At 39.7% G+C, this 16207-nt stretch overlaps 1 protein-coding gene across 4 annotated transcripts in view; it reads left to right on the forward strand.

The window, feature by feature from the left end:
• The first annotated feature begins 210 nt into the window (after positions 1-210).
• The window catches only part of LOC135783638 (uncharacterized), a 69559-nt gene continuing 53562 nt past the window's right edge, over positions 211-16207 (forward strand). For 3 of the 4 annotated variants that reach the window (XM_065294391.2, XM_065294394.1, XM_065294393.2), the window contains exon 1: positions 211-542. In XM_065294391.2, the coding sequence (XP_065150463.1) occupies positions 479-542 (64 nt within the window). In that variant the 5' untranslated portion in view covers positions 211-478. Of the gene's footprint in view, positions 543-3729; positions 3851-16207 lie in introns of those variants that run through there. The other variant, XM_065294392.2, reaches the window with a different exon arrangement.

The following is a 16207-nucleotide window of genomic DNA, read 5'->3' on the forward strand; positions in this document are numbered from 1 at the left end:
TGCATATCCTCTTTTAAAGTTTGACTTGACTTGCACTTCCTTTTTTTCTTCTGATGAAGTGAAATTGTCCCATTAATGGTTTCATTATAAAAGCTATTGTAATCCACATAAATTATATTTTTTTATTATTTGAAGGATACATGTGAACCTATACAGTACCTATATACGCTACAGTATTGGTTTATGAAACCATTCTGTTCACAAGCCAGACCCAGTGGGAGGTACAGACAAAATTAGAGTTGCGAAAGCCCCTAAACCTCAAGAAACCTAAACTGTTAAGTCTTTTAAAAGTCTCTTTTACATACCTTTCTGTGTTATGTTCTTTGTATTGCACGCTGTTTTGTGCACAAAACAGCATATCGACAAAATATTTACAGAGTGAGACAACAGAGCAGTAAAGTGTGAGGAAGTAAGTCATTCTCTCCTAGCTGTTTCGCTGTGTCTCGAATGCCTCAATAATTCGGTTCGGCTTCTGAACATGAACACCAGTCAAGGTTTCTGCTGCTCCATTTTTGGAGTGCTCTTCTATTTACTTGTGCAGGGTAAGTAAAATCTTCAGTTTTTCATTAGGGGGCTTGTAACCAACATGCTAGTTGTAACCTGTATGTAACACATTTCCTTATTCATGGTTTGTTTGCTATGGGAAAAGATTAGTAAACATACACAGGCAATATTTTTCTTGGGTCCACTGGCAGTTTGTAAAACAAACAAACAAACAAACAAACATTTAGTTATTTAAATTACTTGTCAAAGAGAAGCACTTTAAATATGCTGAATAGCATAATAGCTGAGGACATAATGGAAATAAATGGGAAAAAATTACTGTAGGCCTGAACTTTTATTCGTTGCATTTGAAATTAAAGGTATAAGTAGCTCTAAGTTTATTTTTATATTTGTTAAAATGCATGCTGTGTGTATCAGTTTCATCTGTGCTTAAAGGCAGCTCAGGAAACCTCAAGCCTATCTTTAGAGAGTATGGACAGTTTTTATAGAGTTCATGTCATTAATGTTTTCTTTAATAATTATTCAGGGGATCTTTTACCATTACTTAATTTAATGCATTGGTGCAAGCTAAAATTCTAATTTATTGATTTAATAAAACATTTAAAATGTAAACATTATTTTAATAAGTTGTCCTGACATAATAATGTTGATAATGTAACATGATGTGTAACTTTAACTTAATTATTTGCAATGTAAATTTCCAAATTCTCCAGAAAATTCTCCCAAAATATGATATGTTCTGTAAAATGATGCATCCTGCGCCGTAAAAAAAACATGTTTGTTTAAAACATTTAAGTTGTAGTAACTCAATGTAATTAGCTTGATAACTTATTTTTCATGTTCCCAGCATGCATTGCATGGTACTAGATAATGAGAGTAGAAATAAAGTCTAATTCTATTCATTTCTTATCAAGATGAGAACTGAAGAAGACATATTATAGTTTAGTGTTCTGTTCTCTTGGGTTATTTTAAACCTAGCATTAGGTCAAAAAGGGGTGAGCCCAGCCCCCTGGGTTGTAATTTTACTCATGCTGGGTTGTTTCAACTCAAAATTCTGGGCTGTTTTAACAAATTGTTGGGTCAGATATAAACATTTTATGGGTTTATTTCAACCCAGCTGCTGGGCTCGTCCTTTTTACCCAACACTGGGTGGAAAGTACCCCAGCATTTTTTAGAGTGTACATTCACGCAAACACACAAAACTAAAAATACAGTAAATGCATTAGAAAGTTTGCTAATGTGCTATATGTTTTTGATGGTCTTCATGCAAAATAACTTATCACAATGTATCAAAGGTGGCGCTTTGAATAGACATGGAATCCTAGTTTTTATCTTCTACTTTGTACTTCATGATCAACAAACAAACAAAAACAAAATAATACTTTTGATGGCATTGATAAACCTGCGATAGTTTTCTGTGGTGGGAAAGAAACGTAAGCCATCAAAATCTAATTATTTACATGAGAGACACTCTGGAGAAGGAAAACTGCCAGTTGTTGCATGTTCTGATACGACAGCATTAAGCTTTTGTCATGCTAACACATTAACCTCAGTGGATCTTATGAAAAATTTCCATTATTTAACACTAAGTCAACGAAAATCGAGCAGGACCAAAACATTTTACAGCGGATCACTGTCAAAAATGTTTAGCGACGATGTCCCAAGGATGACAGCAGCAATGACAGTGTTCTTAATATGACAAAGTAAGTGTTTTGATTAATGCCATGAATGTTTATTTTTATTAATCAAAACCACTAGTCAACTAAATGAATATAACATGGCAAAGATGAATGCACATTTGGAAGTTTAATGTAAGGGAAATGTCATTTTGAACATTCTGTGGTCTAAAGTGATATTGTGGTTCATGTTCTTGTTCAGGATGACTTTTTTGTTTTTGTAAATAATTAATAGCACTAACAAGATGACCTGTTGAATTCATTTTAGAAGCGATGACAGATTGAATGTATTTTGGTCCAGTCTCTACATATTTGGTATTAGTATTAACCAAGTTCAGAGGCTGTCATATGTCTATCAACTTACTAGGTTACTTAAAGGTGCAAAGAATGTTAAACTATATTTACCCCGTCATAGCTGAATTATTAGAGCTCTGTATATGGTAACGACATAGCGTGAGCCTCAAACAGTAATGTTTCCTCATTTTTATGTAAATCTTGTGCATTCAAAAGTCCACCGAAAAACAGGCCAATCTCAACATAACATCGACAGGGATGTACGCTTCATAACACCGACAGTGATGTACGCATCCAACATTTCTAAATACCCGCCTATATTCTAGGCCAGCCAAGACATAAACAGCAGACTCATTGTAAGTTTTGCAGGTTTTGAGAAGAAACAAGCATGGGGGAAATGGCAGAAGATGGATATAAATGTTATGTTCCAGGCACAACCGGATACCGGAGTAAATTAAAACCGGTTGCTTAATATCTTAAGTTGTTAGTTTACTCTGGCCATTTCACCGCGGACAGTTTTTCAAACCTGGGACAAAATAAAGCAGGGTTCGCTCAGCGTTTGATACTGAAAAATTGGGCAACATGGCCATTACAACCCCTACCACAAACCGTAAGTAGTGATTTTATTACTGTTGATTTCGGTTTAAATTTAAAGTTGCTTGAGCAAACAACATTAACGATAATTTACCGTGTTGTCGAGATCAAACGCAAAATGTGGCTGTGGTAAAGTTAACCTATCGTTACCAAACTAAAGGGCATATATTGTATGACGACCTATTAACACGGATGTTTATAATTATTCCTGCTTGTGGTTTTATGTGTCACTCACCTTAAAGGTGCAAAAGAGGATGTTTGTTTAATACATTTTTGCAATATTACTTGAAACTGTCTTTACTAAATGATAAAAAGACTATTTATTAGCTGCACTGAAAGTAATAATATTAATATACGTCATCTGTGCACAAGATAGGGCCTTAAAAACATCAGCCAATTGCTCATGCAGTCATCACATAAGCGATTGGCCCTCTGGCTTGTCAATCACTGCCATTACGATCCTTGTGAGAGACGTGGGCGCTCCAGTAACTTAACACAGGCGACGCATGCGCATAGCGCATAGCGCATGAAACTCTGTCTTAAGTTTCATTTGTTTTCATTGTCGATTCTGCTTTCCTCCTCGAATTTGCACCACGGTAGAGAAGAAACTCGAAGGAGGACGCAAAAGAAAGACTTTTTAAAGCCGCTGGGAATAGGAGAAAATTGTCAGAAGAACGTAATGTAAACAGATGTTATTGGAGAAACATTTCAACCCTGGAGAGCAATGAAGGAACAGAGAGGTGTCAAGACAGACGCGCAGTTCGCAAAATTCTTCCCGACAGGTAACAATGATTATTTTTTCTTTGGGGAATAATTATTGTTGTATTGTTATTCAAGTATATTGACATTGTTCTTGTACTGTAGTTGTAAGGCAGTGACCAGTCTGCTACATGCTAGTTGAAATGGGAGTAGCGTCGACTGATCTAACGTTTTAACGTCTTATTTGTTTATTATCATCATTTCACATAATGAATCCACTGACGCGAGTCACGCGACACAGCATATACCGGTGGTAAACAAACACTCGTGTTCAAATATTCGTGCACGAGTTTTGGAAGGCGTTCCCTAGAAATGAGCTGTGAAGGAGGGAGGCTGTTTTTACGCATGCGCTCATTTAAAAAACTCAGTAACCATTTTTGGATTCTCAGTTGGCGAAAAACATCCTCTTTTGCGCCTTTATGCGCGAATTCAAACTTGACATTAGGAAGTTTTCCCTAAACTCCATCAACACGACTCGCTGACAGCAGTTTGCCTTCATCTAGAATAAGCTCAGATAATGCGACAGCAGCGTATAAAATCCTTGCAGCCACTGTCATAATGTTTCTGTCTTCATCACGGCACAGAATAATGAAATACATCCACAAGAACGTGTCTGTTCCCTTTCAGTCGGTCACTACGACGTCACGTCGTGACCGACGAATTGGGAACCGCTTCGCGGGTGACCTATCTACTTCGAGAACTATAAAAACGCCAATGAACTTGGCATGCAGGTATTTGCATAATGCCGGCGCCGCCCCGCCAGGTGCGTATATAAGCCGCAGGTGCACAATACCAAATTAGCTTTATTGCTTCGAAGCCGGCAGACATCTGCTCTCGAGAAGCTGTTTAAACTGATCTTCGTAGATCCTGTCTCTAAAGAGGGAAAAGAAAAATCTCAGCTTGCTGAAGTTGGTTGGGCAAAGACACCTCAGCGGAGGCTCGCAGTGTTTTCTCCACCCTTCTCTCTCTCTCTCTGTCTCTTTAATTTAGGACTTGAGTTCGAGTGAGTGCGTTTGCCTCTCCCTGTGTGTTTCACCAGCTCGCACAAAAGAGTGATTTCCCTAAAAGAGCAGCACGTTTGAGCTTTGTGTCTTTTTAAAGACAGCCACTCATTCGTGTCACGGTTGGGTGCGTCTTTTTAAAGATGGCATTCCGCCCGTGCTCCGTTTCTGGATGCGGTGTGTTCATCGCTCCCCAGGATGGCCACGAGCGTTGTCTTTCGTGTCTGGGGCTCCAGCACGCAGAGGCAGCGCTCCGTGATAGTTCATGCTCCATCTGTGAGGGCATGACTATGGCGGATTTGCGGAGATGGGTGTCGTTTCTCCGGGAACGGCGCCCGCCTTCCAAGTCTGGTGCTGCTAAGGGCGCAGCTACCAAACTTGCGAAGGATGATCTCCGTAGAACGGTGCTGGGTCGGTCTGCTGGTTCGTCCAGTAGCTCCCAGCGCCCTGATCCGTTGCCAGCGGAGGTCCCGATGGAGACAAGCGGCCCGTGTTCTACGGTGTCCTCGCGCTCTGTCGAGCCTCCACCCGACGCGATGTCCACTGTAACGTCGGAGGGGGGGTTGTCAGCCTCGGACGTCGATCCGGATCCGCTCCCGCCTTCGGGCCAGGTTGCGGTTTCTGCGTTCGACCCCGAGATGGCAGCCATGACGTGACGTCGTAGTGACCGACTGAAAGGGAACGTCTCGGTTACGTATGTAACCCTCGTTCCCTGAAGGAAGGGAACGGAGACGTCACGTCCCGTCGCCACAGTTTGCTGTTCCATTGCTGTTTTTAGGCCGGGCACTGTTGCTCGGCTTCTCAGCAATAATATAGCTAATTTGGTATTGTGCACCTGCGGCTTATATACGCACCTGGCGGGGCGGCGCCGGCATTATGCAAATACCTGCATGCCAAGTTCATTGGCGTTTTTATAGTTCTCGAAGTAGATAGGTCACCCGCGAAGTGGTTCCCAATTCGTCGGTCACGACGTGACGTCTCCGTTCCCTTCCTTCAGGGAACGAGGGTTACATACATAACAGAGACGTTTTTTAACGTAAGTAAATTAAAACAGTGGACCGTATTTACAAGGTCATCATTTGTGCTCTGTATTGGGCTATGTGTGAATAATAAGAAAATATAAACAGCGTGTAAACAGAGGTGAAGAGGTTAGCTCCAGTCATGTAAACATCTTGCAATTAATGCTGCGTTCCAGGCAACCTGTAACCCGTAAATCACGACTTCAAAACCACGACTCACGACTCTAAACTGGGAGTACATCAATCTGCCATTCCATACCCGTTTTTATAATAAATCTTTGAACATCAAATTATGGATTAGAATTTTTAATGCTATTATAACCTAAAGATGCTATGTGAAAGTTTGTAACAGAATATAGTGGTTTTCATCTTGTCACTTGTCAAATTGACTTTTCATATATATTCATACATTCTAATCTGGGGTGTTTAAAATGCTTTCAAGGTTCAAGGATTTAAATATATAAAACAATCTAATATCAACACAAAACATTTCACCATGAAAACGCAAACAAACAGGTATGATAAGGCAATTTATGTAAACAAATATTTACAAGGTCATACAGATTATATTAGAAAAATATTAAATAAAAAGTACAAATAGTCAGTAAAAAGGCTCAATATTATGCCAAGAACCCTGTCGCTTATAATGCACAGAGTATTGTCCAAGAATATTCTTGCACAAACCATGAAAATTATATTAGTAATGAGCAAAGTACAGTCCCCATTATTACTGCCCAAACCATATAGATCATAATTGTAATGAATGTAGTGCTCCTGTTCAGGAGTCTGGAGGTGTGTATAAAGCCCGGGAAACACTGCATGATTATTGGCTGTCCCAGATGAAAGATTGCCCTTGTGAAACAATCGTCGCAATTTCTATGATCGTGGCTCTTCATCGGTGGTCCTATGTCGTAAAATGAGAGAGGTTCAAAGACGGCCGTTTTCCCGGTCTTGCGTCCAAAGATAGCCTACGATAGTTTTTTGACTGTGTCAGAAATTTAGCATGATCACCGCACAGTGTGTTTGCTGCTACGACCTGCGCGCCGGTATTTGTTTACCACGAGCGCATGCTGGTGACGTCGCGCAACGTGTGACGCTGCCGCCGAAGCTTCCGTGTCATCATCGTACAGTCTACATGCCTCTCATACCCGAGTTTAAACGATCCATGTCGCACAGTGTGATAAGGTAATGATCTTATAGGAGTGCAAAAATCGTGCAGTGTATTCCGGGCTTTAAATAAATTATAACGTCTTCAAGAGGAAGTACTGTGAAGACGTGGTTGCCAAAGTGTGAACTGTCTTTTATTACTGTATATCTAGTCCTGTAAACATCTTGCAAACACAAGTGAAGGCAGCTAGCTTATGCACCACTGCTTTTTTGTGCTGAGCTGATGAAACTCAAGTGCTTTTTTTCTCAGTTTTCAACTGCACTGTAGTTAAAGGAGCTTCTTGGACGTTGCTGTGCTTTCTTCACCAGTGTTGGGAGTAACACATTACAAAATATAATATATTACAGTAATATATTAGTTTTTGCTGTAACGCAGTAATATAACGCATTACTAATAAAATTTTGGTAATATTTTACTCGTTACAGTCTTAGTAACAAGCGCGTTACAACAATGCATTTCAAAAATAGACGTGTTATTTTAATTTTTTTATTTTTGACCAATGCGCACGACCAGCATCCACACAGGAAAAAGCTGCGGGTAAAATAGTAATGGCTGCGTCCCAAACAGCATACTTCCATACTATATAGTAGGTGAAAAGCACTACTTCTCGTACTCTTTGCCTACTATATAGTATGGAAGTAGGCGGTTTGGGAAAAATCAAGGCAGTGACTCGTTGCCTCGCTGCCTCATGAGGAAATGACTTCGGAGGTATGAAGGCAGCTCAGAGAAAGACTTTAGGACACACTTCAAAGGCAGCGTGTTTGAAATATAAACAGAGAGCGTCTTTGTGATAACTAATCACATATTTGAAAACTACAATACTAATTTCTCGCTAGAAATGCAATTAAAAGGTGTAAAAATTGAAAATCTACCTTTATTTACACTTAATTGGTGGTCCAGTCGCGTCCTTGGCCGCCATTTTATTTTTTCGAACTCGACCGGGTCAACCAATCACATTCTTAATGTACGCACACGCATAGGTATCTCAGGAGACAGGAAGTAAACCAAACATTGAATTCGGACATGCCTTGATGCTTTCCTGCCTTGGAAAGCTGCCTCAGAAGGCAGCAATTTAGAGTTTTCGGACGCAGCCTTAATTTTGTATTTGACGCGTTTCTTAAAGGGCCGAATCTGGGAAGTCCGCGGCTGTATAAGCATTGACTAAAGTGGTCGCAATCAGGTCCGGTAGCACCGCATACGCAATTCTGCGAATGAGAGAGCACTAAGTAAAAGCAACAGAAAGTTTCTATCGGTCTCCTGTGCTGCTTGAACCTCAGAAGTAAAAAAACTTTTAGAAATCTTACCAGTAAAATCCATTTCACCACACCAGCAATGACAAGGTAAGCTAACGTTGCTATGGTTACAGTCCATATACATAATAGATTGCTAGGCTATTCCTTTGCTATCTACAGTTTTATTACAAACAGCAACCTAAACTACAACATAACATTAATGTAGACTTAAACATGGTTATTTAAATAGTACATTTAAACATCACTGGTTAAAGTTTTTACCAGCCTTTGTATGGGAGCCTATATTCATTGTTTTGCAAAAAGCAGTGTTCCTCTGTTTGTCTGTGTTTTATTAAGCAATTATATGTTAACCTACATGTAATCCGTATATTGTACTGAAATGAGCTGTATTCCTTGAGGCCTGATCCTCCAATAGCACTTTTTGATAAGTTGTGTCAACCCAGTGCATGCCAGGTTTGTGCTGTGAATCTGAATTAAAAGTGAATTAAAGAATAGAAATGAAAAGAGGTTGCGTGTCTGGCCATGTTATTAGTCTATAGGTTGCATTATAGTGGGCTCTAGCTTTATTGTGTTTGGTATGTCTACCATCATTTACCAGACTTTTACCAGATCATTTGTCCATGTTTATGACTCTGACAGTCATTGTTACTGTTTTTTGCCATAAGTCTTCACTGTGCCTATTCAAAGCTCGAGGGCCAACACATAACTTCTAGATTTATAAGCATCAATAAACTACACTTTAACATTTTATAATGCCTAGTCATACTTCTGTTATTTTGATGAAAGTAACTCAAAAGTAACGCAAAAGTAGCGTAACTCATTACAGTTCAGAGTCAGTAATATTGTAATGTAACTAATTACTTTCAAATGACAGTAATTTGTAATATATAATGTATTACACTTTGGAAGTAACTTGCCCAACACTGTTCTTCAGTAGTGATGTTTTGTTTACAGTACATATTAGGTCCTTGGAGGTTTAAAGGTGGTCACCCTCCACAGTTTCTCCCCTGATATACACAGGGGGCAGGCTTCTCCTGTTTCCAGAAATCAGTGATAAGCTCCTTTATGTGTGTCGGTGTTGAGTGCCAAGCTATTGGTGTAAAGTATTGTCTGTCAATTTATTACTGTGTTTGTGCTGTTTGTTGTTGTACAGTGGCATGTTAAGCAGAGGACACAACAATGTTGAGCTCCATTGTTGAGTTTCATGGCTTACTCAGAGCACAGGAGTAGTTAGAGGTGTGGTTAGATAGGAGTATGATGATAGAATATGCACTCTTGACACATCATTTTTGTAGATGCCCTGGATGGGGGAGCAACAAAGCCTTAGGGTTTTTTTTATGTAACAAGGTTAAAATAGTTTTATTTCCCTAGATTTTCTTGTTTATGCATTCAATGAAGTTCTATAATTGTTGAAACCAGTGTTTGTAATACATTAAAAATGGTCTGTAAGGAGGTGATCCCTGCTGAAAAAACCAGCATACCAGCAAGACCAGCATATGTTGTGTTTTGGTGCTGGTTTGCTAGTGAACACCAGCTAAACCAGCATCAAACCAGCATCAGCACCAGCATTAGCACCAGCTAAACCAGCAACAAACCAGCATTAGCACCAGCTAAACCAGCATAGACCAGCATAATTCCCATGCTGGTCCATGCTGGTTTGATGCTGGTATTTTCAGCAGGGATGGATTCACCCTCTTCCCCCCTTCCTTTAACAACAAACTGGTTCAGTCCAGGCAGCCATATTAGCTGCTCACTTCCTTAGCTGTCTTTTCCTTCTCTCTCCTGAATGGTGGTCAGCTATGCTCATTCTTTCCTGAATGAGGTATGCTATGCTACATGCTACCGATTAATTGGTTGAAAATAACTCGCACACAGAAATACATGGTTTAAATGTTTTTTATTTAATTTTTTTGTTGTTGTTTGCAGATGTAAGATCATATATATAACTAACATACATGTTTCATCGATGTGAATTGATGCATTTTGGAATGTTATTTTTGTTGACAGTGTTACTGATGTGTGAGCTGAAGCTGTTATGACAACCTGTTTATTTAAAAATACATTCTCTATGCAGGTAGGCATTGACAAACCATATGTGTGTGTTTAAGTTGTTATGAAATCAATATTGTTGAGATTCACATACTCCTTTGTATAAGGGTGTGTATGGATTTACTGCTTTTGCTATTTGTTTTACTTTGGCCTCTTTTTTTAAATTTTTTTTTATTTATTTTTCAATTGTTTCTTTTCCTTCTCTCTCCTGAATGGAAGAGTGTTACTGATGTGTGAGCTGAAGCTGTTTTGACAACCTGTTTATATAAAAATACATTCTCTATGCAGACCAAATCTATCATTCCCCTGTCATTCTTCGGCATATTCAACACAACGCAGACCACAGAAGCATACAGTTACACTGGCGCCGTGACCCGTGCGATTGTTCAGCGGCTGCCGAACTCCCGAGGTTGCTGCACAGATTAGAAAACGTCAGACTTCACTGTTTATTTTTGCTTCATTAAGGAGACGTCATTTTTCGCTGCTGTTTCGCTTCACGGAGGGGAGGCTTGGACTAAGGTTACGGTACTCTTATATCTTCAGGATTAAGACATTCTAAGCTAACATTGGTTTGATTTGAGTGCATCAAATGTTATAAGCAATTGTTTTATTTTTATTTTTTTAATAATTTATTAGTTGTAAAGTCAAAGTGCCATTTTTTTGGTATGTTAATTAATGATGCATTCTAACAAAGATACCAGTGATTTTGGTGGCTACCATTTTGGGAGGGGCAGAGGGGTTTTGCCATTTAGTGGTTCATGTACTCCTGGAAAGCTGAATGACATTGATTTTGATGCTAATAGAGTACGGTTTTTCTACTCCAGTGTCTTATGACATACCACCACTTGAAATGAGCTTAGAACCTACTGTAGCATTATCTAATGAGCAGGTAAAGCAACTGAGCTCTGATATCAGTCAGTCGATTAAGTCCAGCTTGTTTCCTAACAATCAGCTACCTACATCCACATTGTGTTATGACTGTCAGAGGTGCTCACATGTAGATCCGTGTGGTACCACCATCATTGACACTTCAAAGATGAATCTTGTGCTGAAAAGTGGTAAAGAACCACCATACTTTCGTGGTGACAGTTCAGATAAGTGTTCAATCTTTGAGTGGGAAGATTTGATGAGGACCTACCTTGAAAAAGGCAATTATTCCAAACAAGAATGCATTGATGAGATCATAAACAAATTGATGGGGCGGGCAAGGGATGTTATACAGATATGGTTGCGCAACAGTGTCTCAGTTTCTAGGACTGTTGATGTAGATATGATATTCCGTATCCTCAAACAGCACTTCGGGGGTGTTATATCCACAGGTCTTCCCCTGGCTGACTTTTACACTACCAAGCCATATCAAAATGAAGGCCCTTTTGATTACTAAATTAGATTAAACAAAGCTGCTGACCTAGCTGAACAGCATCTTAAAAGTGAGGGCAGAACATTGCAAAATCGTTCATACGTAATTGTCCTGATAAAGATCTTTCAATGATGTTTTTAAGCAAACCACAGTGTGAGTGGACCGCTGCAGAGGAACAGGATCGTTTGGATGAATTTGTGAGGAACCGCAAAGTGTATGAGTGTCAGTTCTCACAACAAACAGCTAGTGCTGTCAGTAATGATATGTGTGATACACCACGTTGTAAAACTCAAGTTGTTAGGGCTCCTGGGAGTGAAGTTGAGCCTGATCGTGCAACATGTGAAAGTTACACAATGGATAGGCTACTAAATTTGCTGGAGAAAGCGCTGAAATGTAACACACAGTCCTCTAGGGCAGTTGTGCATCGCAAATCAAATGTTAAGAGATCACAAGTGTGTAAAGTCTGTCAGAGTACTGACCACAACACAGTTGCTCACTGTAGATTGCACAAATTGTGTTACACTTGCTATCGTCCTGGACATACCCATGACATCTGTGAGATGACTACATCACAGGTTATGCCAAACAGTTCGACTGCTGTGTTGACGGTCAAAGTAACAGGTCCTCTCAGGAAAACTTTTGAGCCTCCATCTGGAGGAGGGCGATGGTAGGCACATGAGTTCAACCTCCTTTGATAGTGATGATATTGAGTCTGTATATGCTTTTGTATGTGAAAATGTCCCAAAATCTAGCAAAGTGATCTTGCAAAATACCACAAGAACATCTCAAAGTGAAAGTTTGTTCTACACTAATGTATTAGTGCAGGATAAGGTTGAGTTAAAAGGCATGTTGGATACTAGGTCGATGGCAACTACCGTCAGTGCGGACATAAAACCCATGTTAAAACAAGCGGGTGTGATGACTGAGGACATGCTGGCCCCTGCTGATATCGTTTTAGTGGGTTGTGGGGAAAACAAACCAGTCCTTTAGGGCTATGTGATTTGAAACTTGAGGTTTATGGGTACAAGTTTTTAGTCCCAGTTTTGTTTGTAAAAGGACAGATTGATCCCATGGTTTTAGGTACAAATGTACTTAAGCCACTTATCAGACACTTCAAGTCAAATGAAGGATTTTGGCGTGTTATGAGTAAACCTGATTCACCGTACCAGAATGACAGTAGCCAGTTCCTTCGTCTTCTGTCTAATCTAGAGAGATGGCGAGGGGAGTCGATCCCAGACAAGGTTGGAACTCTGAAGTTGAAAAGTTCAGTAACTCTTCAGCCTATGACTGAACATTTGGTGTGGGGTCGATTGCCCACGGGTACTGTATTATCAGCTGGCAGCACAGTACTCATTGAGCCAGGTGCATCCCCATGTTTGCACAAACAGATAATGGTTGGCCGGATAGTTTCTCCACTGTGGGGAGATGGGTGGCTGCCCATAAAGATTATTTACCCCACTTCAGCAGAAATCACTCTACGCAGGAACTCAAAAATTGCAGATGTTTTTCCCTGCATTGCTTTAGAGGACTTTGATCAGTTTTCAGACACTTTGTCTGTTCATCAAAATGTAGGAAAAATGCTAAGTAATAGTTCCTGCTGTAGCCTTACTGCCAGAAGCTTATGCAGTAGCACCATCGATGTGAATGATAAGCTTGAAAAGCTAGGGCTTAGCTCCATTCCAATTGGTGATTGGGAAGTGTCTTTGCAGTGTAAAGAGAAACTTGTTGATTTGATTAGGACATACGAGTCTGTCTTCTCGAGACACCATCTGGATTGTGGTGAGGTACAGGATTTCTGCCATCGTATAAGATTGACAGATGAGCGTCCTTTCAGGTTACCTTACCGCAGAATATCACCTGCTCATTATCACAAACTGAAAGAGACTTTGGATGAGATGGAGGCAAAAGACATTATTTGCAAATCCTGTAGTGAATTTGCCTCCCCCTTGGTTCTGGTGTGGAAGAAAAATGGCGATCTGCGAATCTGCACGGATTTCAGATGGCTTAATGCCAGAACTGTTAAAGTAGAGCTGTAATCGGGCCTTAAAAGTTAGGCCCGAAATGTCCGGAGCCCGACAGAATGCAGCCCGAACCCGAACGTACATTTAGATTGACAGCTATTTAAAAGCCCGAACCCGTTTATAGCCCGACATTATTTAAATGTGCGCACACACACAGCTTTTGTCAAGAATGAGAAATTTACACAGGTTTTAAAATTATTTATTCATGACTAATAATCTACACGCCACTTGGAAGATGAAACAAAGAAATAAAATAAGTCATCTGTAACATTGCAACATCTCATTCTAAATAGGCTTATGCAATACGCTATAAATATGCCAATAAAATTATGATTTCTTAACGAATTAAATTAAGATAATACATTCTGAATTAAGATGGGTATTTGGCAATAACGAAATTAAGAGAAAGGCTCCGCGGGATTTGCGTCGGCACTTCTCTCCATTACTGCCAACATTAGTCTATATCCTCTGTCTAAATTATGTATTTAAGACTCGATTCATATTTAGTTATACATTGAAAACCCTACTCACCAAGATTAGTCTACATGTTTTTGATGAGGAAAATCATTAAATCCAATCCACTGTAAATGAATTCAGCGCGATCCTGCGCTACTGATTGAACTTGACCGCTCATTTACCTCACAAAGCCGGAGCGCAAGCCCGAGCCCGCCCGGAGCCCGTGTAAAATGTTAGAAAGGAAGCCCGAACCCGCCCGAGCCCGTCGGGTCCCGACGGATCCCGTCGGGTTCGGGCAAAGATCTTCAGCTCTAGGGGAGTGGTAAAGGGATACATTGTATTTGTGAATGGCAGTGTTTCCTCTAGGATTTTTTCCAGCTGTGGCGGCAGGGGGCGCCCATGATGATTATAAATGTACATAATTTTTTTAAATGTAGAAAATAGGCTACGGTAAACTTACATGTATTTTTTTATCATTTTCATGCTGTCATTTACTTTTCCTTATATTTATAGCATATTGCTTTTCTATGTTTGATATAAACTGTATTTTCTTAAAAAAATACGTAAGTTTTATAGCTTCATATGGATCTTTTATTGTAGTTTTAATGTAGTGTGCAAGTTCGTGCTCATGTTTAGCGTTACAGAGCTGTTGCAAAGTTACGCACAGTCCTGTTTGATAATCCGCACCGCTGTGATTGACAGAACACCCGATCAGTTATCCGACATCAGCAGCAATTTATTCCAGCATTCCACACCCGTTTGACATAAAGAGCCCGACCCGGTCACACCGCAAATCGCGCAGTTAAATAGAAACCTTTAATGCTCTTCCCAGACAGATCTTAAACATAAAGCACGGGGCCATTTAAAAACTGTTACCTATCGGAATCCAGTCGAATTTTGGTCTTGGATGTTAGACCCGCAGTTCACTCTCGCCTATTGAGTCCCGACCTGGATCTACAACGCATATAACACGTTAATATTATTACACCTGTTACATCAAATATTAGGAGTTTCACTCGCGGGTACCCCGACCCTGTTGTTTCGTCTGAAAACAAATGAAACAGTCTGTCTGCCTCAAGTTTTTATTACCAACGTCCTTCTCTTCCACGGGAATAATGTAAGTTTCCTTCCAAACAGATTCGACTATTAATGTCTTGCAGTCCCATTTAAGTAGTATTCAGTGTTTAGCCTTTTGTTTTTGGACAAACATGTTATCATTTAATGTGAAACTTTGTGAGGGACGACTGACAGAAGATTGACTGACAGCTAAGCGGTCAGCAGTGCGCTGCGTTTATAGCCTATATTCTGAATAACTAATGGCCAGATAAGTTGATACTATGAGTACAGTGATTCCAAATGAATGTCAAAAAAACTTGTAATATGTTAAATCGAAAGTTTAATCATGTCTTTTTTCGCAGCCCCGCGCTGCGTCCGTGTATATGCGCCGGTGAACAGAATACGCGTGATGACCATGCACCTTAAATTACCCTTAATTTATTGCCATACAGATAAAAGTAAAATAACATTCGAAACTGAAAATTGTGTATTTTTATTTGTGTAATCTCACAATAATGAGAAAACCTTGTGCTTATTTAAAATCATTAAAAACATGACGTGTTTTCTGCTGCTTTGGTTTAACAGCGCGTCACAAAAAAAAGAACAGCAACTCAAATACTTTTTTAATTCGTTTTGTCAATCTGATAATTATAAAATATTTTGTGTAGGCTTATTTATTTTATTATTATTTCTCAAAACAGAGACGTAGCCTAATCATCATCTGTTGATTTAAATCTATTTGTGCATGAAACTAAACCCATGGGGGAAATGATGATATTTTAGGAGATTTATTTATTATAAATGAGTGAACAACGCGAATCCAGAAAGGAATTTATTTCTTTAAGACAGCCAGTCTGGCAGGGCGGACATTTCGGTAGCTTTATTTATTTTGCGAGCTGCCGCTGTGGGTTTTGTCTAGAAGGTATACAGAAAATTTAGGATTAGATTTGGAGGTAGGATTTTTAGGATGAAAACAGCGGATCTAGCTAAATGAGAT

The sequence above is a fragment of the Paramisgurnus dabryanus genome, chromosome 2 (genome assembly GCF_030506205.2).
Source record: "Paramisgurnus dabryanus chromosome 2, PD_genome_1.1, whole genome shotgun sequence".
NCBI classification, from domain to species: Eukaryota; Metazoa; Chordata; class Actinopteri; order Cypriniformes; family Cobitidae; genus Paramisgurnus; species Paramisgurnus dabryanus.